The sequence below is a fragment of the Phocoena sinus genome, chromosome 14 (genome assembly GCF_008692025.1).
Source record: "Phocoena sinus isolate mPhoSin1 chromosome 14, mPhoSin1.pri, whole genome shotgun sequence".
Lineage (NCBI taxonomy): Eukaryota > Metazoa > Chordata > Mammalia > Artiodactyla > Phocoenidae > Phocoena > Phocoena sinus.
Window position 1 is genome coordinate 4,426,903 of NC_045776.1, and position 27,692 is coordinate 4,454,594.

The 27,692-nt window shown below is 43.2% G+C and overlaps 1 protein-coding gene across 3 annotated transcripts; it reads left to right on the forward strand.

The window, feature by feature from the left end:
• On the forward strand, positions 1–27,692 carry LOC116738820 (cytochrome b5). Of its 3 annotated transcripts, XR_004345377.1 has the most exons (6): positions 7–272; positions 18,798–18,926; positions 20,722–20,751; positions 23,141–23,164; positions 24,425–24,459; positions 26,192–26,298. XR_004345377.1 is itself a non-coding variant. In XM_032602628.1 (5 exons), the coding sequence occupies exons 1-5, from the start codon at positions 144–146 to the stop codon at positions 26,271–26,273; spliced, it is 405 nt and encodes a 134-aa protein (XP_032458519.1). In that variant the 5' UTR covers positions 11–143; the 3' UTR covers positions 26,274–27,692. The 3 variants fall into 3 exon arrangements, 2 of the variants coding, with proteins under 2 accessions (XP_032458518.1, XP_032458519.1); XM_032602628.1 differs by lacking the exon at positions 23,141–23,164 and having other exon boundaries at positions 11–272; positions 26,192–27,692; XM_032602627.1 differs by lacking the exon at positions 23,141–23,164 and having other exon boundaries at positions 1–272; positions 24,425–27,692.

Below are 27,692 nucleotides of genomic sequence, written 5' to 3' on the forward strand. Positions count from 1 at the left end.
ACCCCCACCCCAGTGCCTGCCTCCCTGCCCAGGCGCTGAGTAGCGCCGTGGGGAATGTCCCGGGGGAAGTTAGCGGAGACGCCGGTTGCACTCAGCCCGGCTGCGCTGCTCGTTTTAGGGCCTGAGGCTCGCCGCGTTCCGAAATGGCAGAGGAGTCCGACAAAGCCGTGAAGTACTATACCCTGGAAGAGATCCAGAAACACAACCACAGCAAGAGCACCTGGTTGATCCTGCATTACAAGGTGTACGATTTGACCAAATTTTTGGAGGAGGTGAGTTGGTGGAGGCAGGATGCCGACTGGAGTTTGGGGGTTCCCTGTCGAGACTTGTCGTTCGCAGCGTGGTGGGATTGACCTGCCCGGCTCTATGTGCGCACCTGAGTGTGTTAACCAGTGCGTGCGCACCCGGCTTTGCACACCTGGGAGCTGCTCCCCGCGTCTGCATACTTGTGTGTGCACCCCCTGAGTCTGTACACCTGGGAGCGGACCCCGAGTTTGTACACCTGAGGCTGCGCGCCCGCGTGTTCACACCTGGAGGTGCATAAGCCACTGCCGCGACCAGGTGAACCAATTTAGCAGCCCTTGTAGGGCAGAAACTGTCTCCCGAGACCCTTCGCGGGCATGTAGGAGAGCACCACTTCGCACTTCGTGGGAAACAAAATCTCATCTGGAGCTGTCTTCCTAAGAGAGAGCGCAACTACGGAAGGATTTTTGAAGATCCTTTTTATCCTTGAGTGTGCATAGACCAGGTCTTTATCTAGGACAGGGGTCGTCCCACTTATTATTCCTGGAGTGGATTCCTAATTGGAGCCGGTTGGAGACCACCCACCTTGAGAGCTGTGGGATCCCACAAGAGGGGACCTTGAGTTCGGAGGTCCAGGTGTGGTCTGCGCCGGCTCTCCCCCTGGCATCCACAAGCCCACCCCACCATCCACGCCCACCCACCCGCTGTTCACCTAGAGGGCGCCCAGTGATATTTAAGGTATCCAGTGAGGACTTCGGTGAGGTACAGTAGTGGACTCCTACGAGTGAGCGTGGGGGTATGTGTGTGGCTTTGATGAGGAGCAAGGGGGAGGGACAGAGAAGTGAAAAATGCCAGTGCGACTTCATCCTTAAGCAGCTTTGGGAATTGTAAAGTAACTTTGCTTAACTTTGAGGAAAACATTTCTTTGATGAGATTCTTTGCGTTGATTATAATTTTTGCAATAAATTCTAAGGAGTTTTTCTTTGCTGCCTCTGGCTGTGTTATATCACTGTGGGGGAGTTTCAGTCATAAATCTTCATGTATCACTTGCTCTCCTTCATTTCCCCAGACAATAGACAGGAATGCTTAGTGATGGGAATTTTCTACATAGTTTGTGAGGAAAATGAAGATAAGAGGCCTGGTCTGAGCTGGATCACAATTTATATCAAAGGACATTGGTTTTGTAGAGAATGTTTTAAAAAGAATTTTTTTTAAAGATTGAAGTTGATGGTTATTAGTAAGATATATTATTGTTAAATTGTCCTCAGGTGATGTGCCAGAAGATAAAATAGTGTCCTGATCTGGTTAAGAGTGGTTTATAGTAGGGGGTCAGATCTGATCTGTCCTGTTCCTTCTGCTGAGCTACAGAGCTTATTTGCTATTAGAGATTCTTGAACTAATAATCCTGCATAATAACGTCAGGTCTAATTGATACCAGATGTCTGCTTAAAACTGTTCCTTCCCCCTTCCCATGGTATATGTACTTGTAGAATTTTAAGATCCATTGTGTGCTTTCTTTATTTGTGTCTATAAAAAAGAATAGCATTTATAAAATAATAGGATATTTTATGTTATGAAGCTTTGCCATTTTTTTCTTTCTTTTTTGTGGGGTCTGTCCTATTCATTGTGTTGTACAGGGGGCCTCCATGGTCTCCCCCCACCAGATGCCAGTATCACCCCCTCCCCCCATTGTGACAACCAAAAATGTCTCCAACTATTGCCAAATGTCCCCTTGGGGACAAATAAGTCACTGCTAGTCAAGAATCACTGCCCTAAGATATATTTTGCATAACTTTTATGGGTACATTTCTCAGGAGATAAGGAAGAGAAGATGACTAAGCTTTACTATAAACCATTTACATTTCATTCTTATGAGGCAGAAAAGGAATTGCACAAGGTTTTCTAAGCAAAATGGGAAGAGATGCAAACCAGCTGTTCAATGGGTGAATTAGCTGACAGCAAATTCCTTTATTTTTCACTCAGTTTTCAATACTCTTTCTTTAAAAGTAGCTTGGGGAGAACATCTCTCAAGAAAAACGCGATGAGTCGAGTTTATCACTAATATTTGATAACTAATACTTAGCAAGATAACTCAAAACTACTGTTTATAGTGAGATACATAAAAACAAGTTTACAGCGGTTCCTATAAACTAAACTTTTCTTAATTGCTTCATGGTAGAAACTCCCCAGAATAGCCTATCTGTGACACCACTGCTCTCTGGTACTCACTCACGCCCTTCCTTTTGATCAGTGATCCTGTATCTGCTGAGTTCTTATAGTGGAGACTGTGGAACTCGAGAGGAAGAGATATCAGTTCTATTCTCTGAAGTTTCCGTTTGAGGAAGCAGGAATAACACAGAAAACAATGCATGGGCAGGGATTACACACACAGCTGTGCTGTATCAGCCAGAGTCTAGTTCAGCGGTGGGGAGTGGACCCGGAGTGGCCGTGTGAGGCATCAGGCATCGACTCTGGTGAGTAGGGCCTAACATCAGCGGTGACAGACTGGCTCCCAGAGCTGGTCTGGATTAAGGTAGAACAGGACAGTGGCTGACATTGTGAAATGGGACCGATCAGAAGGATGAAGGTATGCAGCGAGGAGGAGGCTCCTGCAGCCTGTTCTAGCTGGTCATCGGCGGTGCCAGCCTTCCCAGAGCATCTGATTCTACTTTTAGGGGACATATGTTCTATTTACTATTTTCACTATCTGTTTTCACTTTTTGTGACCATCTCTGATTAATGCAGTGTCCTAGGCTTTGGCTTCCTGCCCCAGCTTAGCCATCCTAGGATTCCCTGCCAGTGGCTTACTGCATCTTCAACACACATCTCCTTCAGAGACCTGCAGGGCGCTCTGCCAGAATTTTCACTTCTTCCGAGATTCCTCCTGTTCCGTTGTTAGGGCAGTGCTATTTATCTCATCCCTTCTTTTGAAACAGAAAAAGGAGCCCAGAAGATATGTTTCTCCCCTCTTGCCCTGCCCCCTTTCTTCCATCATTTAAAAGCTCCAGAAATTCATGAAGCCTTTGCGTGGTAACTAAAGAAGATTCTACTTTTGCTAACTTACCCAAATATGAAAGAAGTTTTTTGCCTTCCTACCTCTAAATAGTGAACTTTCATTATGGGCTAGATCTCCGTATATATTATAGATCTATATGCATGTCTGTATTCATGTTGAGACAGTATATACTGTGATGGATGGAAGGGGGTCCTAGTCTGTGCCCACGCTCTCTATGCCTCATATGCCTTATTTAACGTAAAACGGGAGGATGACAGTAGTGCCAACTTTGAGGGGTTATGATAAGAAACAAAATAATGCTGGTTAAACATATAACGCAACGGCAGGTGTATGGTCTTCACAGTAAATGCAAACTCCTATACCTGTACAGGTCAGCGTGGGGTGTGGCTTTCTGTAGCATCATAGGCAGCTGAGTGCTAACATGAGATTTTAGGTGAAGGTGAAAATCTGGCAGGTGATGTTGAAACAGGAGAGCATTATAAAAATTATACCCTCTGGGCAAGAACACAAGTGAAGTTTCTAAGTTGTGCAGTGAGCTCCATCTCCTGAAATAATAGCCTTATAAAGCTGTTTTGTTTTCCAGAGAAGGGTAGACACCTGAGAGGGAAGATTGGCTCCTTACTACTGGCAATCTCAATAGTGGCAGGTGTTCAGTTACTATCTGACACTGATCTATGAGATTATGAGCCTTGTTGCCTACATATTTTTTGAAAATTTATTTATTTTATTTATTTATTTTTGGCTGCGTTGGGTCTTTGTTGCTGCGCGTGGGCTTTCTCTAGTTGTGGCAAGCGGGGGCTACTCTTCATTGCGCTGCGTGGGCTTCTCATTGCGGTGGCTTCTCTTGTTGTGGAGCACGGGCTCTAGGCGCGTGGGCTTCAGTAGTTGTGGCATGTGGGCTCAGTAGTTGTGGCTCGTGGGCTCTAGAGTGCCGGCTCACTAATTGTGGCGCACGGGCTTAGTTGCCCTGCGGCGTGTGGGATCTTCCCGGACCAGGGATCGAACCTGTTTCCCCTGCACTGGAAGGCGGATTCTTAACCACTGTGCCACCAGGGAAGTCCCTGCCTACGTATTTTGAAGTAGGTGGGTTTTGTTTTTCAATTCTGAGTTATAGTTTTTGAACTTATATTTGTGAATTTGAGTCTTGTCATTTCTGATTATATCATTAACAAGGTTAACGACTGTAGAACTTTGAATGAAAATGCAGGCATTTGGGGCCAGGGAGAAAAATGGTTTGCTTTTCCCTTTCTGTGATTTGGGCAATAGCATTTATTCAGGTTTTATGAGTGCTGTGGAACATGAGAAGAAAATATCACATAATTGATGGCAGTAATATTAACTTGCTTTCAGTTCAAGTCTTTACATATTTAATTTGTGAAATAGACACCTTCCTGAAAAATACTATAAAGCATAATATTTTGTGTCAAGTTGTCCTCCTTTACATGATCAAAATGGAAACTTGTTTCTGTAGAACTTTTTCTGGTGATCTTGGGATTCTGATGCTCTGTATCTGCATCTTAGATGTTCTTTAACAGCATTCTGCCTTACAAAGCTGTTGGCTTCTGACTCACTTTTGCCTTTTGAGTCTTAGGCAGTATTCTCTATAGCAGGTTTTGTTTTAAGGACTTACTTTTTGTTGTTTTCCTTGAACATGGCTGCCTGCTTTGCAGAGACGAGTGGTTCCAAGCCTGGGGGACCTCAGTGCCCTGGGGAGCCAGGAGGAGAGTGTGGGTGCTTGAAACTCAGTGTCCTTAATTTTGAAAAACACAGAGGACCCTACATCTTTACTGTTGGTAGGACTGTCATGTTTAGTGCTAAAATCCCAAGTGCCTTTGTTTTTTTCAAGGAAGTTTGATAATATCCTGAATCTTATACTACTATAAAGCTGCAGTTGCAAATATGTCTTTGATGAGTGTGAAATGGAAAAGTTATTATTATTTAACATACATAGTTTGGTAAATAAACCTCAGAAAATATGAAATCCATAGGAGGAAAATGTAAAGGGATCCTTGGTGGTAAAGGTGGTTCAGGCATCTTGGGTAAATAGGCATCAGAGCCTCATCTCACAATGGTGAATGTGAGAATTTATATGTTGAAAAAATCCAGGAGCTGTGAGCACATATAAAGTTGTGACACTGGATGAGATGGCCGAGGGAAGGTGGAAAACAGTAACTCTGTGACTAGGGCAGGGGACCTAAGATAACTAGTACAGCTTTAAAAGAAAACACATCCAGTTGGTACACAGCTGCTGTTATTTGCTTTGAGATTCCCCCCCACCCCCATATCCAGGGTTCTCCATAGGAACCAGGGAGAAAGTAAAGGGAAGTTATGAAAGAATAAAAAGAAAACCTTTGGAAGGTCAAAGGGCTAAAATGTGCTTTTCTTCCCATCTGCTGTCGTTTTACTGTGTTGCCTTCTAGAAGGTGGAGAAAACAGCCATTCCAGTTGCCCATGGGGAGTTTTTAAGTAGAGAAAGTTCTGAAGGAGTCTTCAAGGATGCCATTTGTTCCTAACACAGATGACATCTGCATGATTTTAAGAATCTGTATTATTTCATTCAAGAAAGAGATTGTTGGGCATGCGTGCAGAGGTTAAATGTTGTTTTCTAAAGGCCTCTTAAATAACTGGCCTGGAAGGGCTTGTTCTGAATGGAAATCTGATGAGGTTACTGCTCTGATGAAATCCTTCTGTGGATTTAGCTAATCCCCTGCCCTCTCCTTCTCACCCCCTCGCTGATTTCGGTCCTGCCCTCTGAGTTGTGGGTGGTACTGTGTTTGCTTGTCTGCCAAAGTCCCCGTCTCACTTACACGTGGTTCCTGGGGGCCTCAGGAAGGGTCTCTCCCTCCTTCCTTCATACCGTTGTCCGTCTTCACCTTCCTTTCTTGTGGCTCTAGTTGTTAGACTGTCTTCCTCTTCAGAGCCCCTTTCCTGACATAGTCTTCGGGATTTCAGTGGTTCCATCACATTGTTTGTTGATTTATGAGTTTTCAGTTCAGGCAATGTATGTTGTTATTATGTTAAAGAATGTGATTTCTAGAAGAACATAAAAAACTTCATTTTGTAGAAACAGACTGTCATTTCTCTGCTTAGTCCCTTTCCATGGCTTCCCAATGCATTTAGAATAAAATGCCATCTCTCTCCTGGTGTAACAAACTCTGCGTGATCTGGCCCCTTCCTTCCTCTCCCACCTCAGCTGGTAACACTGTTGCCTTGCCCTCCACACCTTTCTGTGTCCCTAACAAGTCAGGCTTGTTTCTGCCTTAAGACCTTTGTGCAGTTTTCCTTCTGCCTGGTGTGCCCTCCTTTCACCACCCTCTTCAGGTCACCGCCCAATGTCTTCTACCAGGAAGGGGGATGTTCTGTCTCATCCTGCAGTGTCGGAGGCCCCGGGGCCCAGTGTTTTCCACTTTCCCTCAGCCGTCTCATCCAGCGTCACAACTTTAAATGTGCTGACAGCTCCTGGATTTCTATCTCCGGGTCACAAAGACGTCTCTCCTACACTCAGGACTCTTGTATCCGCAACTCACTTCGCATCTCCACTCAGCTCTCTAACATGCCTCTCAGACACAGCGTGTTGAAGACTGAACTGACCTTCCCTCACACATCTTGCTGCCACCTTCCCTATCTCAGTGATGACACTTCCATCCATTTGCTCAGGTCGAAAACCCTGGGGTCATGTCTGATCCTTCTGTCTCTCTCACACCCACACTGAATCCCCCAGAACATTCTGTGGGCTCAACTTTTATAAAGGAGTCAGAATCCAACTAATCTCTCCCCCTCTACGCCGGCTCCTTGCTCAAGCACCATCACTCCAGCCTGGTGACCCTCACCCCCGACTGTGTATTTTTGGTAGTAGAGTGCTATTTCAAGATGTCAGATCCTATCACTTTCCTATTCAAACCCTTCAGTGGCTAATGACACCACCCAGTTTAAGACTTTGGATATAGCTGCAGTAATCAAGAAAGCGTGGTCCTGGCAAAGAGACATATACGTAGATCAGTGGAACAGAGTAGAGAAACCAGAAGTAGACCCATGCAGATACTCTGACAGAGATGCAAAAGCAATTTGATGGAGGAAGGACAGCCTTTTCAACAAATGGTTCTGGAACAATTGGACGACAGTAGTCAAAAATATAAATCTTGACCCAAACCTCACACTTTATATAAAAATTAACCCCAAGTAGATCATAGATCTAAATATAAAATTTTAAAATTTTGAAGAGACTTAGGATTAGGCAAAGTTCTTAGACACAACAGCAGAAGCATGATCCATATAGGAAAAAGTGGATAAATTGGACTTCATAAAAATGAAAAACTCTGTTCTTTAAAAGATCCTGTTAATAGAATGAAATGATGGGGCCATTGACTAGGAGAAAACTTTTTCTAATCTCATATCTGACAAAGGACTTATATCCAGAATATATAAAGAATTTTCTAATCTCAACAATAAGGAAACAAATAATCCAAATAGAAAATGGGAAAAAGACTTGAATAGACATTTCCTCCAAGAAGCTATGTGAACGGCAAATGAATACATGAAAAGATGTCCAACATCATTAGCTGCTAAGGAAGTGCAAATTAAAACCACAGTGAGATACTATAACATACTTGTTAGAATAAAAATTACTGATAACCCAAATTCTGGTGAGGATGTGGAAATGCTGAATTGGTCATGCATTGCTGGTGAGGATGCAGAATGGTACAGACACTCTGGAAATCAATCTACCTGTTTTAAAAAGCTAAACATAGGCTTACTGTATGACCCAGCAGTAGCACTCCTTGACATTTGTCCTAGAGAAATGAAAGTTTATGTCCACATAAAAGCCTGTACGCAAATCCCAGCAACTAGAACAATGCTGACACAGAGAGAGGACTCAATATTGATTGATTGAATGAATAAAAGTTTGTAAGTGTAAACAATATCAGACAATTGATACAGAGTGGCTGTTGGGCTGGCAGCTTTATTTGTAAAGCCCCGAACTGGAAACAACTCAACATGTTCCTCAGTGGGTCCCTGGTGAGACTGGTACATGCGTAGAGGGAAGACAACTCAGCAGTAAAAAGGGAATAAAGCAACCTGACTGGGTGTCAAGGGTATTATGCTAAGTGAAAAAAGACAGTCTCAAAAGATTGCACACAGTGTGCTTCCATTTCTGTGACATTCTCAGAATGACGAGGTCACAGAAGTGAAGAACAGACGATAGGTGGCGGGGGAGGGGGACTGCAAAGGGGCAGGAGGGGGAGCGCCTTTGTGGTGGCAGAATGGTCCCGTGTTCTGTGAATCTACATGTGGGAAAGTGCCACAGACCAGGACACAGAGATACACCAGACAGACACACAAGTGCACACAACAACTCTAAGTCGGTCTAGTGACTCCTATTTAAGATATTTGCTGGTTTTGACGATGCATTACAGTTATGGAAAATGTTGCCCATTGAAGGAATCTGAGTGATGGGCACATGGCACCTCTCTGCAGCTATTTTCAATATAAAGAGTTAAAACAAAAAACACATTCATCAGCTCCCTCTCTTTCGTGGTTAAAGCCGAGCCTGTAAGGCAGCTACGAGGTCCCACCGCCTTCTGGCACGTCCTGCGTCATGCGTGCTGATGCCCTTGCTCTTCTGTGAACGTGCCAGGAAGCCGTCCACCATATGACCCTTTGCGCTGGAAGGTTATCCCCCAGAGAGCAGCATTCTCACTCCTTCACTGTCTCGACGAGGCCTCTCCTGAAACCCGTTTACAACTGGTCACCCCCCAGCCCCTGCATTCTGGGCCCACCACCCTGCTCTGGTGTTTCTTTTTCCTGTAGCACATGTCACCTTCTGACATGCCATGTAACCTATTTCTCACGTTTACTGCTTATCTGTCTCCCTCCACTGGAATGTAGACTCTGTGAATGCAGGAAGTATCCCAGCAACTGGAACAATGCTGGCACATAGAAAAGACTCAATAAATAGTTATTTATTGAATGAATAAGTGAAAGTTTATGAGTGTAAAATATTAGAAAATCGATGCAGAATGGCTGTTGGGCCAGCGTGGATAATTTCCTGACAGCTTGTTTTATTTCTCTCCTGCCTCCAGGAGAGAAATAAAATTGCCTGTTTTAGCCAATTTTTAAAATTCTTAACGCTAGATATAAAAGGAAAAATAGGCCTAATGATTTGGTATTGAGGAGGACAGGTTCCACCCTCAATCCTCCTTTTCAGTCTCAATTGTAGCCTGTCCTGTCCTCTCATCTTTTGGCCAGTCCAACTCAAGATGGATCCTAGCGTAGATAGAGCAATAGCCCCTCTTAGATCATAACCCATCTTCCACTGGGCCCTCAATTTTGGTGGCTTTGCCTGTTCTTATGAGGAGCGTTGGGTTGAGCTGGGTCACAAGGCAAGCGGTGCGTGTTCTAACTCTCCTGGCCTCGGTGTCCCCTGCTCTTGTCCCTCGGAGGCAGACCTGTCCCTGCCCCTTCCTCTACCCCAGGGTCATTACTTCTCAGTCTGGGACTTACTCTTCCCTTCACAGATCCCAGGAGTTGTTACGTCTCCGGTGAACTCACTTATTTTACCTAATGATATAAGTTTAGTGATGGTAGAATTAAAAATATTGGTCAGGGTACACTGACTAAATGCAAAATTATCTTTGATTCATGGTAAATTTGGGGCCAAACATTTACTGTCTCAACTCTAAAAGTAACCATGGGGCTTCCCTGGTGGTGCAGTGGTTGAGAATCTGCCTGCCAATTCAGGGGACACGGGTTCGAGCCCTGGTCTGGGAAGATCCCACATGCCGCGGAGCAGCTGGGCCCATGAGCAACAGCTACTGAGCCTGCGCGTCTGGAGACTGTGCTCTGCAACAAGAGAGGCCGTGATAGTGAGAGGCCCGTGCACCGCGATGAAGAGTGGTCCCCGCTCGCTGCAACTAGAGGAAGCCCTCGCACGGAAATGAAGACCCAACAGCCAAAAATATATATATATATATAAAATAAAATAAAAGTAACCATGAATGATTTTTCTTCTCTTTCTTTTCAAGGAGAGAACACTATAACAGCACTGCAGGATAGTTATCAGCTCACAGCTGCATTGCTTATCTGTTCTCATCCTAATGACCTTTAAGAATGATTTCATGTAGCGAATGTTCTTTGTCCTTATGGTATGTTGTTTCTATTAACTCTTGTCATTGGGTCTGTGGCTTAGTAGGATCAAGCCAGTTGATTAAATCCACAGAAATCTCTTGAAGATGAAGGGCAGGGTGGAAAGAAGGGGTCACTTGGGGTTTGGTGCTGGACTTGGCCTCAGCAGTTTACAGGGACCAGGCGCTGTGTGAGGTTCTGTGCTAGGTTCTTTCTGGCAGTATTGAATGTGCAGTATTGAATAAGAAAGGGAACGAAATTGATATTGATGGAACACCTATTACATGCCAGGTATTATACTAGTTATATCACTAATCTCTGTAGTTTAAGTGGGAGAGGTATCTAATGATGGAGAAATGGAAGCTCAGGAAGAGCTGCCACCTTCCTGGGTTGCTCTGCTAAGACATGGCAGAGCTGGATCTTGAATTCAGCTTCCTTTGCTTCCAAACCTGGGCTTCTTCCGTAACACAGTACTGCCTGGACGTGGAGGCCAAGACAGCTGGAGACCAAACTGCAACAAAGGTGCAGGGGCTATGGCCAAATACGTGACTACTGAGGGGTCTGCTTTAACATTTTGTCGAGTGATATGGGGAAGGGTTATTGATAGCAATTGGGAGGTGACACGTGTGTGATCCTGTTTTCTCATTGCCTCCCCCAAACAAAAACAAATAAAAAAATGATCAACAGTGCATTTTTATCCATGTGAAATCCGGTTATTTACAGTGCCTGCAGTTCCTCCAGGGTGCCATTGTGTCTCTGCCTCCGGGCCTTTGTGTTTTCCATTTTCTTTGCATAGAACACGCCCTTCCCCACCCTTTTTCACCTGGTGAACCACCAGTGTACCTTTCACACGGAGTCTAAGCACCCCCTCCTTAGCGACCCCTCCCTGGCCGCTTCTCACCTCCAGCTCTGGGAGAGCTCATCCCTCCCTCTGTTGTGCCATGGCTCTGCACCCGGGGCTTACTATGTTTAGCTCTTACTTGTCTGCATGTCACTGGAGTGTAACTCCCTGAGGGCAGGACCATGACTTACCCACCTTGGAAACAACAGAGCTTGGCGTGGCACTTGGCAGATGTTTGAGTGAGCGGGTGGGTCTCATAAGCCAGCAGCGGGAATGCAAAGATGGGCCTTGTTTCATGTTTCATTGCATCATTTTCAGAGTGAAATGAGGAGAAGTAATTCAGATGATGCCTGTGAGCCTCTGGTCCCTAAGCTTTGAGGGTTCAGTGAGAAGGTGCGCAGAAAGCCCCGAGGCGGTGCAGACGCAGGTTCCAGCCCCTTCACCCAGTCCACAGGGGTGGCCATCACCGTTTGCCTTATCAGAAAGTGTCTAGAAATGATAGGAAGCATTTGGCTGTCTTGTTATTTTTTCTAAATTTTATATAAATTGATTGCACTCCAAACAGTTGTTTTCATTTTTGGCTTAACTATTGAAGATAATCTCTTTCGCCTAGTCATTGTTTATGCACAGTCTTGTTTGTGCCACGTTTTTTGGCAGTGTTAAGTGTTCGGACTGAAAGATCCTATTTAAAACTCCAGAACTGGTGGACTTTGGGTCCATATAACATTACATTTATGTGGAAAGGGTTTTTCTGTTATTATCATTTGTTTTTGCCTAGTTAAGCAAGCCCTCGAAGTGAATGGCTTTGACCTGATGAGTATTGCGATACTGCAGTGTGGTTCTGCATTCCCTTCTGGGTTTTTTGTTTTTGTTTTGTTTTGGGGTTTTTTTTGCTGTACGCGGACCTCTCACTGCCGTGGCCTCTCCCGCTGCGGAGCACAGGCTCTGGACACGCAGGCCCAGCGGCCATGGCCCACGGGCCCAGCCGCTCTGCGGCATGTGGGATCCTCCCGGACCGGGGCACGAACCCGTGTCCCCTGCATCGGCAGGCGGACTCCCAACCACCGCGCCACCAGGGAAGCCCCCTTTCTGGGTTTTTTATTGGGACAGCCTCGTAGCCAGACAGAGCCCTGAGACAGAAGCATGTCTATCCTTTGAATTGTCCTTAGTTATTAAGGCCCAGGAAGGCAGGGCAAATGACAACATTTCTTGGGGTCTAGAAGTGAGATTCCCCAACAAAGTCCCCAAAGAGATATGTACAAAGAAACTTTATTTTGAAGGCATCTAAAGTCACTTTGTTCAGAAACATGAAAATGGCCATTTAATTTGCCCATTCAAAAAAGAGAGGGGAGGTTGGACTGTAAGTCAGACCCCAGTGTTCTGGTCCTGCTACTCCATGAACTGTCAGTGCGATGTTGGGCTTAATTTCTCTGGACCCCCGGTTATCCATCCGTGAATTTAAGGATGTTGGGTCTCTGAAGGTTCTTTTAGACTCTGAACTTCTGGGGTTTTAACATGTAGCCTAGCCTTTTGAGTTAAGATCTCCAGTTGAGTTTTATGCTTTTGATGCTGTGCTCCACAGGTGAGGTGGAGGGCAGCCGACTTTCAGGAAGCCGAGAGGGGCTTCTTATTAAGGCTGGTGCCTGTGGGCCGGTAGAGGGAAAGAGAGGGGTTTGTGCTGCTATGCTGGTCAGATTGCTGCATGTCTGCAGTGGTGCTCTCCCTGTCTGGATTTTGAGCCTCTCTGTTCTAACCATGACAGGTCCATCCAGCATTTTGTCATGGTCGCTCTGCTCTTCAGGAACCCACAGTGATCCTCAGTGTCTTCCACTTCACACTGGCTCTCAAGGCCCTAATGGTTTGGTCCTTCTAACCATCCAGCCTGTGTTAGGATTCTCCAGAGAAATAGAACCAATAGGAGATACTCATACATATTTCATATGTATATTTATGTATGAAGAGATTTATTATAAGGAATTGGCTCCCATGATTATGGAGGGTGAGAAGTCCCCCAGTCTGCCATCTGCAAGCAAGACCCAGGAGAGCTGGTGGAGTGATTGTCTGAGTCTGAAGGCCCGAGAACCAGAGGAGTCAATGGGAGGCTGAGGGCGGGGGAAGGAGAGATGAGATATCCCAACTCAAATAATGATACAGGAAAACAGGTGAATTCTTCCTTGCTCCACCTTTTGTTCTATTCAAGCTCTGAATGGATTGGATAGTGCCCACCCACATTGAGCAGGGCCATCTCCTCCACTGAGTCCACTGATCCAAATGCTAATCTCATCTAGAAACACCTCCCAGAAATCAAGTTTCACCTCAAGTTGACATGTGAAGTAAGCCATCACACAGCCTCACATGTTTTACTTTATTCACACTCGTCTCTTCACTTGCCCCAAGTATGCCATGCATATTTCAGCTCTACCCACCACCCGTCCCTCCCATCAGGAAGCTTGCACAAGCCTCTTAGATAGCCTCATCCACCAGAGGGCAGACACAATCACAGAGAGATAGACAAAATGAAAAGGCAGAGGATTAGGTCCCAGATGAAGGAACAAGGTAAAGCCCCAGAAAAACAACTAAATGAAGTGGAGATAGGCAACCTTCCAGAAAAAGAATGCAGAATAATGATAGTGAAGGTGATCCAGGACCTTGGAAAAAGAATGGAGGCAAAAATCGAGAAGATCCAAGAAATGTTTAACAAACACCTGGAAGAATTAACAAACCAACAGAGATGAACAATGCAATAAGTGAAATGAAAAATACACTAGAAGGAATCAGTAGCAGAATAACTGAGGCAGAAGAATGGGTAAGTGACCTGGAAGATAGAATGGTGGCAATCACTGCCGTGGGTCACACATGAATAGCCAAAACTATGAGGCTATATCTGTGTTTTTCTTCTTTAACCTCAAATTAATTGTATGCTTTTTCAGGATCAAATTATGTCTATTTTTCATGTACTTTTGTGTGTCCCAGGCGATGCTTTGCACATAGTATTCATAAATATTTGGATTAAATGAATTAAACAAAATTGAATATGAAATTATATGGTTTCTGAATGGTAAGAACTGTTATAGTTCAGGAGAAGGAAAGGGGTGTGAACTAGAATAGTTGGAATGGGAAAGTTGTTGTCAGTCACTTAACCAGTTGTATATACTAGTTCTAAGACCAATGTGTAATCAGCCGTGCACATCTCCTTTATTTATCCAAACTTGCTTACAAATATTTCTTTGTATCTGCCATGTGCCAGGCATTGAACTAGGTATTGGGCAGCAGGGATGAGTAAGACAGACAAAGGCCTCTGTCCTCATGAATCTTACAAATGATTGACAAAATAGAGCTTCAGGAGTCCTAGGTGCTGTGAAGGAAAGAGCAGGGAGGGGATAGAGACCGTGGTGTGAGGACGGGGTAGGCCCTTCTGGATGGGCAACTCAGCGAAGGGCTCTGAAAAGCTGACATGTGAGCAGGGATAAACGAGGGGACAGACGAAATCTCATCAAGGTTTGGGAGAAGAGCATTCCACACAGAGGCAAATGTAGGGGTTCTGAAAATCCTCAGATGTTAGCTTAGTCCAGGGTAGCTGGTCATAGTGGAAGCGAGAGAGGTAACAGGTAAACAGGTAACAGGCATGATGGAGTAAGCACAGTCGATTGTGGGAAGGATGGAGAAGAAGCAGGAGACCCGTTAGGGGTCAGTTGTGGTTGTCCATTCAGGAGATGCTGGTTTGGTCTTAAGGTGGTAGCATTGGAAGTGGGGAGAGGTGGTTAGCCTCTGAATATGTTGTGAAGATAACCAGCTGGATTTGCTGATGGATGGCAGTGAGAAGGAAAGAGGAATGAAGTTTGATTTCTAGTTTTTGGCTGCAGCAACTATGCATGGTGGCAACATTCACTGAGAATAGAATAACTGGGAAGGAGTGTATCTGGGGGCAAAGTAAAACGTTCAGTTTTGGTTATGTTATGTTCAGGATGCTCATTAGACATTGAGTGAACAGGTAAGTAGGCTGTTGCATGTGGGAGAAGTCTGGAGCTCAAAGGAAGCCTCATGAACTGCACTCACTAGAGAACAGGTGATATTCTGGGTCGGAGACCAGGTAAGATCACCAGGAGAGCTAGTACAGGTGGAATGGGAGAGTGCCAAGGACTGAGCGCTGGGGTTGAGACTTGGAGAAGATCAGGAGGGGAAATAAAGTTGAAGGGAAACTAGGAGAGCCTGTTGTGCTGGAAGCCACGTGAAGAAAACATTTCAAGGAGAAGAGATCCACTGTGCCAGCATCGCTGAAAGCATTTATGCTGTGAGCAGTAGAAAGCCAGTTGTAATTCCAGGACCTGGTAGCCACCATTCTCTTTATACCACAGGAATTTACCACGTCTTTCTGAAAGTGTTCTTAGGAATGGGTAGGGATTGTGACAGTTGATGTCTTCTGAATTATGGATTATGCCAATGTTTCATCTTTTAAAATCTATTTCCTGTTTATTTGCTTGCAAATAACCCTTATATACAAAAAGATGTAAAAAATGAAAGCTATTTCCAGTTATTTTATTGGTATTCCCTAGTTTGTATCTGGAGATTCTCATATGTTATCAGCGCAAGGTGGTACTTGGGGACCTTATAATAAGTAGAGATTTCACAGAAGCAGACAGGGAATTATGCACATGGAAAATGGAATCTTCCTCTGGAAAAATGGGAGATTTTTTGTTAGAAGGACAATTCCAGTGGGAATGGCTTGTTTTGCCATGGCTGCCGCCGGTTCTGTCCTTCCTGGGTCCTCCTACCGTCACCGCTGACGTTCCCTCCAGTCTTTCTCTCCCTCTGGGCTCTACAGGGGCTGACTGCCGGCACACGGTGGGATGAGTGGAGGTCCTAGTGAGTGACCCTTTACCAGGACAGATTTCTGATACAGACTTCACCAAAATTTGTCTCAGACTCTTTTTTTTTTTTTTTTTTTTTTTTTTTGCGGTATGCGGGCCTCTCACTGTTGTGGCCTCTCCAGCTGCGGAGCACAGGCTCCGGACACGCAGGCTCAGCGGCCATGGCTCACGGACCCAGCCGCTCCGCGGCATGTGGGATCTTCCCTTACCGGGGCACGAACCCGTATCCCCTGCATTGGCAGGCAGACTCTCAACCACTGCGCCACCAGCGAAGCCCCGTCAGACTCTTTTTTTGTTACCTCTAATCTTGCCTGCCTGTAACTAGGCATTTTGGTCTTTTCCTTAATCTTTTAGAAAATCCTCAGATAATTTTGCTTTGCATGCCTGTTCTTATATCACTTTCCTTTTTCAAAGCCTTGCCTTTTCTTTGGGCTACCCCAAATTCTATAACCTGCCCCAAAGATAGTAGTATGTTCTCTGAGAGTTTCTGGAAAGAAATGGGAGACATAGACCATCTCTGGGAATAACCAAGACGGCGCCAACACCAGCGTTCCCAGTTTTCTTTCTTTGTCACTTTCGGGCGCCAGCAGGTAAGGAAGAGCATTTCTTTTAGTCTTCAAATGTGATGGTTGCTTATTAAAATGGCAGCATGAACTTAGTCACAAGAGTGAGGACAGTGACAAGACGAATTGTGGAGTTCCACACCATCATGATTTAGACTTGATTTCCTTGGCAGTGTGTCTCTGTTTGCCTTTCCCTGCACATAACAAGCCAGTCCCATATTTATTGTCTTACCAAGACTTGAATTATTTTTTTCCAAAAATCAGTTTTTAGACTTTGTTTCCTTACTAATTGTTTTAAAAATCCAAAAAAATCTTAAAAGGTAGAGCAAATGTATTTTAGCATCAATTCATTTATTCTATATTTTTTCCTAAACAGTGGTCATTCAAACCAATATAACCCAAGATGTTTCTCTCATTCTCTATTTTTTCCTTAGAAAACTGCCTTATAAAAAAAAAAAAGAAAACTGCCTTATAAATGGTTTAGGCAGGGTCTGAATCATAAATGGTTACATATGTGCATGCATACACATATGCATAATGCATACACACTTGCGCATGCAATGCATGTGTGCATACATACATGTAGACACATACTTCTTTGTTTCCTGTGCTTGATGAGAAATTAAGTTGAGAAGTTGTCCTTTTGTTTTAGGTGAAGACTATTGTGTTACGGTCTATGAAGTAGAATGTTTACTTTCTTCAGTTTAGCACTTTAAAGATAAAATTCTATATATATATATTTTTTTTAATAAATTTATTTTTGGCTGTGTTGGATCTTCATTGCTGCGTGCGGGCTTTCTCTAGTTGCGGCGAGCGGGGGCTCCTCTTCATTGCGGTGTGCGGGGGCTTCTCATTGCAGTGGCTTCTCTTGTTGCAGAGCACGGGCTCTAGGCACGCAGGCTTCAGTAGTTGTGGTGCGTGGGCTCAGTAGTTGTGGCGCGCGGGCTCTAGAGCGCAGGCTCAGTAGTTGTGGCGCACAGTCTTAGCTGCTCCGCGGCATGTGGGATCTTCCTGGAACAGGGCTGGAACCCATGTCCCCTGCATTGGAAGGCGGATTCTTAACCACTGCTCCACCAAGGAAGTCCCAAAATTCTATATTTTTAAAACTTGTATAATTTTCTGATTGTTTACAAAAGGCCAATCTATGTTTTTGTTTTTTGTGGGTTTTTTTTGCGGTACGCAGGCCTCTCACTGCTGTGGCCTCTCCCGTTGCAGAGCACAGGCTCCAGACGCGCAGGCTCAGCGGCCATGGCTCACGGGCCCAGCCGCTCTGCGGCATGTGGGATCTTCCCGGACCAGGGCATGAACCCGTGTCCCCTGCATCGGCAGGTGGATTCTCAACCACTGTGCCACCAGGGAAGCCCTAATCTATGTTTTTAACCTCATTTGAAATTTTCCTTTGAAGATAGGCTGTAACTGGAAAATAATGATTTAATTTGGGAGACTTGTCTATGGTCACATATCTTTAACAGGACCCAAAAGTTAAGGAACTCATGAATGAAGCCACCCACACAGAAGAAACAACAATCTGTGAATTTGCATAATTTGTGGGTGCTGCATAAGTTAGTCATTTTGTGTGTCCCTGTCAGGCTGTGCCTAAGAATAAACAGACTGTTCGAGAACTAACAAGACACATTTGTCATTGCCACGGCCTTGGAGATGCATCAGGAAGCTTCAGGCTGGCTTTCAGAGTGAGCCAGTCAACAGCCTGTACCTCCAGGGCGGCTTCCCATGTTTAAGCGGACTCATATCCTGTGCCCCAGTGGAAGGCTTTTAAATAAGTGTGGAAATGCGTTCAAGATGTAGATTGGGTAAAGACTGAGAAAATCTTTTTGAGATTTTGAGAGCTTTATGGAAAAGCAAAGAGGACATTCCCAAAGGATGAAAAATGAGTGCCTAATGGTTTTATTGTCATGTGAATAACCGGGAAATAAATGTCTTACTATTGGAGAAAGTTTGTCTGCACTTTCAAGTAGGAAATTGAATACAAAGGAATCGTTTTCACCCAGGTTATGAATGGTTTATATTGCCACATTGTCATCTGTGGCTTCTGGAGTAGCCTGTTTGGTTAGGTAAACTGGCCACTTCCTTTTAACTCATTTGCCTGGAAAACATACTCATTTTTCTGTCTGTCCTTCAAACAGCACCCGGGTGGGGAAGAAGTCTTAAGGGAACAAGCTGGAGGTGATGCTACTGAAAACTTTGAGGATGTCGGACACTCTACAGATGCTCGAGAATTGTCCAAAACGTTTATCATTGGAGAACTGCATCCAGTAAGCACCTTTTGGGGGCCTTGTTTCTCTTTAAGGCTGTGGGTTGACCTTACTCGAATCTGTAGACTTGCATATTACAAAATTTAAAAAGGAAAAAAGCAAAAAACAGTTCCTCCTGACTTTAGAAATAAATTGACCAGAAATTTCTTTGTATTTCCCTGGTTGCACTTTTCACCAGCACTTAGAATCCTCTCACTCCAGGGTCACGTCCTGGGGACGGTGTGTCTCAGACTCTGAAGTTTCCCTGAGCAGCAGATTTTAGAAGGTGGGGGTAGTGACCCAGAGTAGGGTTATTTTGTCTTTCTTTCTTCTTTGACCAGAATATTTTTCTTAAGAAACTCCTTTCTACTTTCATTAGTTTGAGGATATTTAAATTCTAAAAAATGATTTAGAAATGAAAAAAAAATCAGCTATGTTCAATGAATAAACTCTGCCTTCTGTAAAACCCACACATGGTCCTCAACCTTGTCACTCTACCTGAGACCTTTGAGAACATCATCTTTGGTGGCAATCCATGGACTGATTTTGCAGAAACGTAGGCTTGTTTTGGCTTTTATGTAAACCCAGGGCTGTAATAGGAATTTAGGCCCTTCTGCAGCATTTTAAAATGTACGTTTATAACTTCACTCATCTGTCAACCAAAGTTATCAGGAATATAGCTGCAAACTTGGAGATGTGCAAACTTGGAATCTGGAGCAGACAGGTAGATCCCTCTCACCTCTAGAGAGAGCCTGGACCTCTCCTCCAAGCCAGTGCCTTCCTTTCTCCTCCCCCAGCTCTGGGCACGTTACCAGTGGCCAACCTGAAGGGGTGGAGGTGCTCCTAGAAGCGGGCTCCAACAAGGAAAAAACATAGCAAATAACCTCAACCCCAGTGAGCACACCTAGAAACCATATGAAAAACAGCCATACAAAAAGTTCTGTTGCGTCTGATTGATGCTTCTTGTAGTGACTGTGAATAAAGGAAAGGTTGAAGTAGGCTCTTTGGGGAAGGCTGAAGGTAGGAAATCTATTTTAGAGCAGTTTCCGTCGAGTGAGACGTGGTTTTTTTGGTGGTGGGAGATGGTACTTTGAGAAAGGAAGCTTCATTTATCAGGAAGGTTTATTCATCCACATATTTTCATCTTTATCTTCATATGTCACCAAAGCGAAATAGTTGTATGGTAATTGGAAAGGCCTTCCCTTAAAATGTTCCATCCTGTCCTTATTCTTTCCATTCCAAAGCTTGTGAGGGTAGAGCAGGGGGGATTTCAGGCTGTGACTGCAGCATTTCTGCCTCACCTGTGATCACCCTTTAGGGAGTAGATTATAACCCTATAATTGGGAGACTGCAGGAATTCACTGAGGATACCACACAAATTACACACACACACACACACACACACACACACACACACACACACACACACACACACACACACACACACACCCTACCCCCCCCCACCTCAAAGTGAATTTCAGAGGATAGAAGAGAAGAATCTAAGTAGGTCTCAGCTGCTCCCTGAATTACAGATCATAAATATATATACAGATCAGCATATAAATATGACTATCATGCTATTTTAAACTTTGGAACGCTAGATCAAAATAAATCTAGGCACTTAATCTGCTATTAATTTTTGCAGTCAGATGGATCAAACTGTGTATTTGATAACCTAGATGGAACCTAAAATGCTAATTACTGAATAATAATTTTTTTTTTTTAATCTCAGTAAAAGCGAGTACTTTGGAAATGGTAGTTTTACAGATGTTTTTCCTTTCATAATGGACCTTACTTTTTTTTTTCTTAATTGCAGGATGACAGGTCAAAGATAACCAAGCCTTCGGTAAGTGTGACCATCTCCAGTATCTCAGCTATAGTTATCTGCATTGTATTTCATACCTGTCAGACTGGAGGGCATTTATTTACCTGAGGCCAGCAGAGGTCTTTCTAGGTTAGATGAATATGTACCCTGTTGTCTCAGCAAAATTTTTTGTTTGTTTAGGCCGCTCAGTATATTTCATTAGGATAGCTTGTGTATTCTCGTCACAAGACTCTCAATACTTAAAATAACTTTTTCACCATAATTATCAACAGATACCTTTTGAAGAGCTACTTTTTATAAGTGGCATTGTGCTTCTGATCTGAGAGATTTGACATAAGCCTTCTTTTCAGAGAACTTAAAATCTGAGCAGAGGTCTTAATACTTAAACCTTTAAGGACACTACCTATGTCTTCTTCATCTTCACGTCTCTGGGACATAGTAGGTGTTCAGTAAATATTTGTTGGTTGAATTTAATGCTAATTAAAGAACTTTTTGATGTATTTTTCCTTAAGGAAGGAAAATAATTCTAGTAGTGCTACTTTTATGCCCTGGTTCACTAGCCCTTCTCTCTGACCTGATCACCTCACTTAGATGACTTAGTACCTTTTTTGAGGCTCCTTTTTGGACTGTTGAAATTCTGTGATACATGAAGTTTTTTGCTTTTTCTCTAAAGTCTGTCAGGGAAAAAGTGTAATTTTTCCCATTAGGTGTTCAGTATGTTAGTAAGCTTGGTGCATATCATTCAGCTGTAGTAAAACAAGAATTTGCTAAGGATTGTTACCTGAACTTGGAGCTAATGTAGGTCCAACCATGTCCTGAACCACGATTCCTACCAGCAGAAAGCAAGCACCAATTAGAGCTAAGATCTCCTACATAACTGTTTTACTTCTGAGAGACAGACTCTTCCTTTAGAACATATGTGACTTTGCTGACTTTAGAGCAGAACTGGAGGAATATGGGACAGAAACTTGCTATTTTTCTTAGAGGCCATAAGCAGACACAGTGAAAGAAAATACATGACCACTTTCCTAGATTTATCTTTTCTGTGCTTCTAGTTTATCAGAAGAGAGTGTTCCTTGTTGGGTGTGTCTTATAATCATTCCATCTATCTCCAGTCTGATAAATGTACACTGTGGTCTGAATTTTTGAAATTTTGCCTGCTGAAGATATTCAAATTATGAAGGAAGCTGCACCAAAGATTATTAGCTTGAACCTGCCCAAAGGGAAACAGGTGAAGTTGCCAAGTTAAGATATTTGTAGACACAGAGACACATTTTTAAGTAAGCAAATCCAGATCTATCAATTTGACATGGACGATATCATTAGTGGCAATACCTACTGTTAGGATTTTGTGGTTGCAGTTTTCAAAACATTGCTATGTTAGTGAATTGATTTGGTTCTCATGATATCACGGGGGAATTCCTGGACCTTCTAGGGAAGGTGAAGGCAATGAAACTCAACCTTGTTCCAGGCTTTGACCTTGTTCAAGGTCACACACTGCAGAACCACTGCTAGCACCCACTTAAGGCTTGGCAGTTGCAAGTCCCTCATGCCTCCGTAGGCTCTAGCCTTCGCATCAAAGGCATCACTCCATCAGCAGTATTTTTAGGAAAGCCTTCCAGTGAAGAAATAGGCTAAGTGAGATGAAGTTATAAATGAGGTGACTTTGATTTGCAAAAGCTCAATGGGCTGTGCATGCTTTTATTGAGAGCTTATCATGTACTGATTTCATTGTTAACCTTTTCCTACTTGAAATTGAACCCCTCAAGGTCAGGGAGTGAACAGGAGGCACAGCCTGTAATAAAGACCAGTCTTTTTTTCCCTGTTCTGACAGATTTGTTAGTTACATACCAAAACCCAACTGTGGCCCAAGTGCTAATTCAAACTTGCCTTAACTCTTAAGCATCCCTGGGTTAAGAGCCTAACAGATAATAAGCAATAAAAATGCATATTGTCTTTTACAGTTCAGCTCTTTAGAGGATCATTGTTGTTGCTGGTGGTGACGTTGCACTAGTAGTGGAAGGCAAGCCAGCCAAGTTGTCAGCATGTTTGGTGAAATGCATGTGCTCGGTATAACAAAATAACAGATCCATGTTTGCCTTCTGTTTACTATTTCAGGCTTAGCTGTCTAGTGTGACAATAACATTTTACCTTAAATGAACTGTTGTATTTGTTTCAGAACTGATTATGTCTTTCTTTATATGTCTCTAATAGCTAAATAATATTTTCTCATTGTCCAGTTACTTCTAGTAATCCTTATTAATTTTATTCATCTATGCAAAATTTGAAACCTAATCTTGCAGTAGTTATGGATACATTTTGTAGTCTCTAAGATTTAATATTGCTTAAAAAGATAATAACTGTGAAGTTTTCTTTTAAATGACTATTTTTTTCCCTCCTCCTGTGTCAGGAATCTTAAAGGCCATGTTACCAGGTTGGTGGGTCTCACAACTGCTTTGCTTGCTCTTCCTGGAAGGTTTCTGCCTTTCCACGGGAATGTCTTTAACTCGCCTTGCTGTGTGTAGCTTTGCCTCACTGCAAATCGCTGATTGTTTTGCTAATGGTTTTTTACCTTGTGTTTTGGGAAACTACAGAGATAGAACTCTGTGAAGCTGCCTTATTTCTGGCTACCTTTCTTTGAGGCACTAATACTTTTGCTGGTGTGGCGCTTCAAAAGAATGCTTCTTAACAAGTTTTTAAGCCCGAAAAAGCTTACATTTCATTAAGCCTTAGTTACCCCACTGTTTGGGGAAGTATGCATCTTCCTAGAGCCATCCATAGTTCATTTTCATGGTACTGACAGGAAGGACCCCACTCAGAAAGTGCTGGAAAGTGATACAGGCTGTAACTGAAAGACCGTGGCATTTGAAGGTTTCTTGGTGGGTGACAGTGTGAAGTCAGCCTGTGACGCCTCCAGTGTCTTTTTAGAGCCTTCTTGACAGAGTTAAAGAAGGCCAGAAAAGGTGGTCCAGACTGTTATAATTTAAGTGATACTTCTTATTTTTTCTTTTTGGTTGACATGTCTTTTGTATAATCTGGGTACACTTTTACTTCATATGAGATTTGATGAAATAACTGATGTTTTTATTGAACATTTCATTCATGCATTTGAAAAATGAAACAAAGATAATGAAACTTTAAAGATAATGATAGGTTCTGTATATGTATAAATGATACCTGTGTTTGGTTTCTATGTTAAAGTATTTAGATGTGCAGAATATTTTAGGTAGCCTATTAATTTTTAACATTTTCTTTCAAATTATCTAATTTTTTTTCTTCTGAAAAAATGATGAAATTAGGTATTCAGGTGAGAAGTTTATGATATAATTTTCCCTTTCAACTGTTTTTGAAGAATGCACTGAATAAGAAGAATGAATTGAATAAACTATTGTGATCTTGTTTTTTTTTTTTTGCGGTACGCGGGACTCTCACTGTTGTAGCCTCTCCCGTTGCGGAGCACAGGCTCCGGACGCGCAGGGTCAGCGGCCATGGCTCATGGGCCCAGCCGCTCCGTGGCATGTGGGATCTTCCCGGACCGGGGCACGAACCTGTGTCCCCTGCATCGGCAGGCGGACTCTCAACCACTGCGCCACCCGGGAAGCCCTGTGATCTTGTTTTAAAACAGGTTTTAGTCAATTGAATAAATGTTTAGATGTTCCCCTTAACTTACTTTACTTTTTCTCTTGTGTTTCAGGAAACTCTTATTACTACTATTAATTCTAATTCCAGGTACGTGGTAGTTTTCTTTAAAAGCATTATTGTGATCAGAAGGCTCCTAAAATCAGAGTTGGACTGGGGGCCTCTCCCCTCATCCGAGGTGCCTCTGTTGCTCCGGCTCCCGCCGTGTGCCTCTCAGTGGACAGGCCAGGGGTCATCTCCACTTAGCACCCAGACTACCCAGGGCCTTCCCTCCTCAACTGTCTGACAGCTCCGACCGTGGACACTTTAGAGCGACCCCAGATCTCACCCTCCAGCTGCATCTACCTTAAGGAGCAGAACAAATGTAGTCTCCTGCTCCCCCGTGGCAGTCCTGTGACCTGGGCAATCTTTTAATTTCCAGGCGGACATTCCTCATTTCCTTCCTTATTTGATATGTGGTCAGTTTCTTAAATTGTCATGATTATACCTCCCTAAGCATGGCTCAGTTTTCCCTTGTCCCTTTTTTAGGTTGGTCTTAAAATCGAATGCAGTAATCCAGTGTAGCATGAATCACTTGTTCTAAGGACTAGATTGCTTTATTATAGTTTAAGATCATAATGACATTTTTGGCAGCTCTACCATCCTGACTTGTTTAATTGCCATTATATACATTTTTGGGGACTCAAGCTCAAAGCTACACAGTCCTGCTTATTAATTTCACCCTGTCAAATTTTGCTGCCCCAGGCTGTCAGTGTTCTGGTACATTCCCTGCAGTATTTCCTTATTTCCTCTTGCTTTCCCCTGAAATGTCAGTCTCCTTCTAAATGGAAACTGAAAACCTACTAAATTACACTTATAATCCTTTTGCAATTTAAATCTTTATTTTGAACTTGATCTTTGAATGGGTTGATATGTGAAGAATATTAAAGGGTAGAAAGTTTATGACAGAAAATATATGTATACGTAGCTGTTACCGGCTCTTTATTCAGATTCTGAAACCTATACATTAATTTCTGTTTTCTAAGAAATCATAGGTTCAAATCTGTATTGAAGCTCTTCCTAACCCTGCCCCTGATATCATCTGTCATTTATAGTAGATCAAAAATTCTATGCATCAGGACCGAACAATGTGTAAATTAGGGATTTTTGTGAATTTACACCACAAATTAAGTAATTTGGGCATGTTGTTTATTAACACGTTAAACCTACTACACACATGTAAAGAGTAGATTTTCAAAGCAAAATCACAGAATGTTGAGCTGTGGTGCTAGTAGCAACTGTAGTAATCCCATGCTTCAAACTCCTTAACTTTATGCTCCGGGGACGTGATTTGCCCTTGGCTATAGAGCTTGCTGATGGCTCTCTTGAAATGAGAACCTTGGTCTTCTGGTTCTCAGTTCAGTGCCATTTTCAATTCTTCACTTACGGATGTAACTAGAATAAAACCTGCTAGGACTATTCACTTTCGTGAACTTGTGATATGTAACCCAGAGTTGATGTCTTTTTGATAAGTCACTAGTTCTAGGTGGCATCTGTTGGGGAAGTGATTCATAGCTCTTTGTATAAGTACATAGAAACAGATCTAAATGGAACTGGGAGGACATTAGTTTTCTTACAAGGCTGGAAGGACCGACCAGTTGCCAGCATACCAGGACATGTGTTGTACTCACGGCACGTTCGGCAATTCAGTTACCTTTTCACCCAAAAAAGTTAGAGAGGCAATAAAAACACGCCACGGTGACTTTCATGGCAAAGGGAAGGAGCACAGTTGTGAGTGCCCTCCTTCGAACACCATGCAAGCATCACTGCTGTTTCTTTCCAGCTGGTGGACCAATTGGGTGATCCCAGCCATCTCAGCACTGGTTGTAGCCCTGATGTATCACTTCTACACATCGGAACACTAAACACGTTCTCAGGAGCCAATGGAAGAAAAGACTGCTTTGGTCTGGGGAGAAAGAAGCCACTGTTAACTGCTTCAACGGACAGAACCCTGCACCTGAAAATGATTTGAATAGACCTGTTTTCCTTTCCTCCTGCATTAGACACAAAACAAACGAAAAGAACTGTCCTTTCTGCTCCTGAGCGTTTAGAGCATGCCTTTTTATCCATCAGCTTTGTTTTGATGTTCCACCACTATGTCATTTGCTTATTGTGGGCACAATCCTTTAAACCATACCACCATGTTTGGCTGTCTGATATGTAATTGTCTTTAATGTTTGGAATCTGATTATTTGGCGGTCATTTAATTTGCTAATCTTTCAGATCCAAGTTGTCTGTCTGATGTGAGCAGGGATATCCTTGGATCTCTTCTTGTGCTGCTTCATCTAATTGAATAATCAGGTATTGAATGTTTCCAATGTAGTTTTTTTTTTTTAAAGGAAATTAAGGAAGGCCCAGAAATAACAGCTTAAAGATTTCTAATAATTGCTCCACTTGAACAATCATATAGGTGATAAAAAGAGAGGGTGGCCTGCAAGACCTAGAAAAGATGCCCCATGTTTTCTTTGATTAAAAACACCAGCAGCATCAGCAAAAGACTGTGAACCATGAGAGAACATTACCACTGTCCATTCTCTCAGCTTAAACATGTCATTCCGAAGAGATTCTCAGTTATACACGTTCTCAGGTTTTACAGACTCCTCCTTCAGAGGTGAAAACTGTTTACGTGCTCCTGTAAAGAAATGTTGATTCCCTAATTTGTAAAAACACACATTTGAAAGAGATTGTGGGACATTTGGAACCTGATTTTTGAAGAAATTTAGCTCTGGTGATGGGCCATGAAGAACTCTGGTGTGGACTGATTCAGTCATCCCGTCTTTGTTTATTATTCTCTGCCCAGTGCTTTTTTCTTTAAATGTCGAAACTTGAGAGCTGAATTTATAGACTCGAAGTACTTTGTAGTTAGCAATGATTGTCCATTGGCCTGCTCGCCGACTGACGAGCCATGGAGTTCTTCAGAAATAACTAAACACATTGGAAAGGAATGTGTTTAAATTACAGAGCAGAGATTTTTATAATCAATGACATGTATTACCCTCTGCCTTTTGTGTCACTGGAAGTTAGAGCGAATGTAGGAGGGCAGTGGGGCAGCTGTCTCTATCACATGGGAAAATACCTTGCAGAGGAATCCTTTGTTTAGATTTTAATAAACATAAGCCTGGAACAAAATCATGCCTCTTGTAATGGACTTGAAGTGCCCGACACATCCCTCTGTGTTTTGATGCATCCACAGACGAGTCAGCAGGCTCTGCTGTAACATGCTCTCGTGACTGTGTAATCATGGATGGGTCAGTAGCTAAATAAAAATGACCGTGGGACCTTCA

Coding starts and splice junctions, on each gene's coding strand:
- LOC116738820 (XM_032602627.1), top strand. CDS start 144: ATGGCAGAGGAGTCCGACAAAGCCGTGAAGTACTATACCCTGGAAGAG. Junction 273..18,797: donor TGACCAAATTTTTGGAGGAG/GTGAGTTGGTGG, acceptor TCCTTCAAACAG/CACCCGGGTGGGGAAGAAGT. Junction 20,752..24,424: donor CAAAGATAACCAAGCCTTCG/GTAAGTGTGACC, acceptor CTTGTGTTTCAG/GAAACTCTTATTACTACTAT.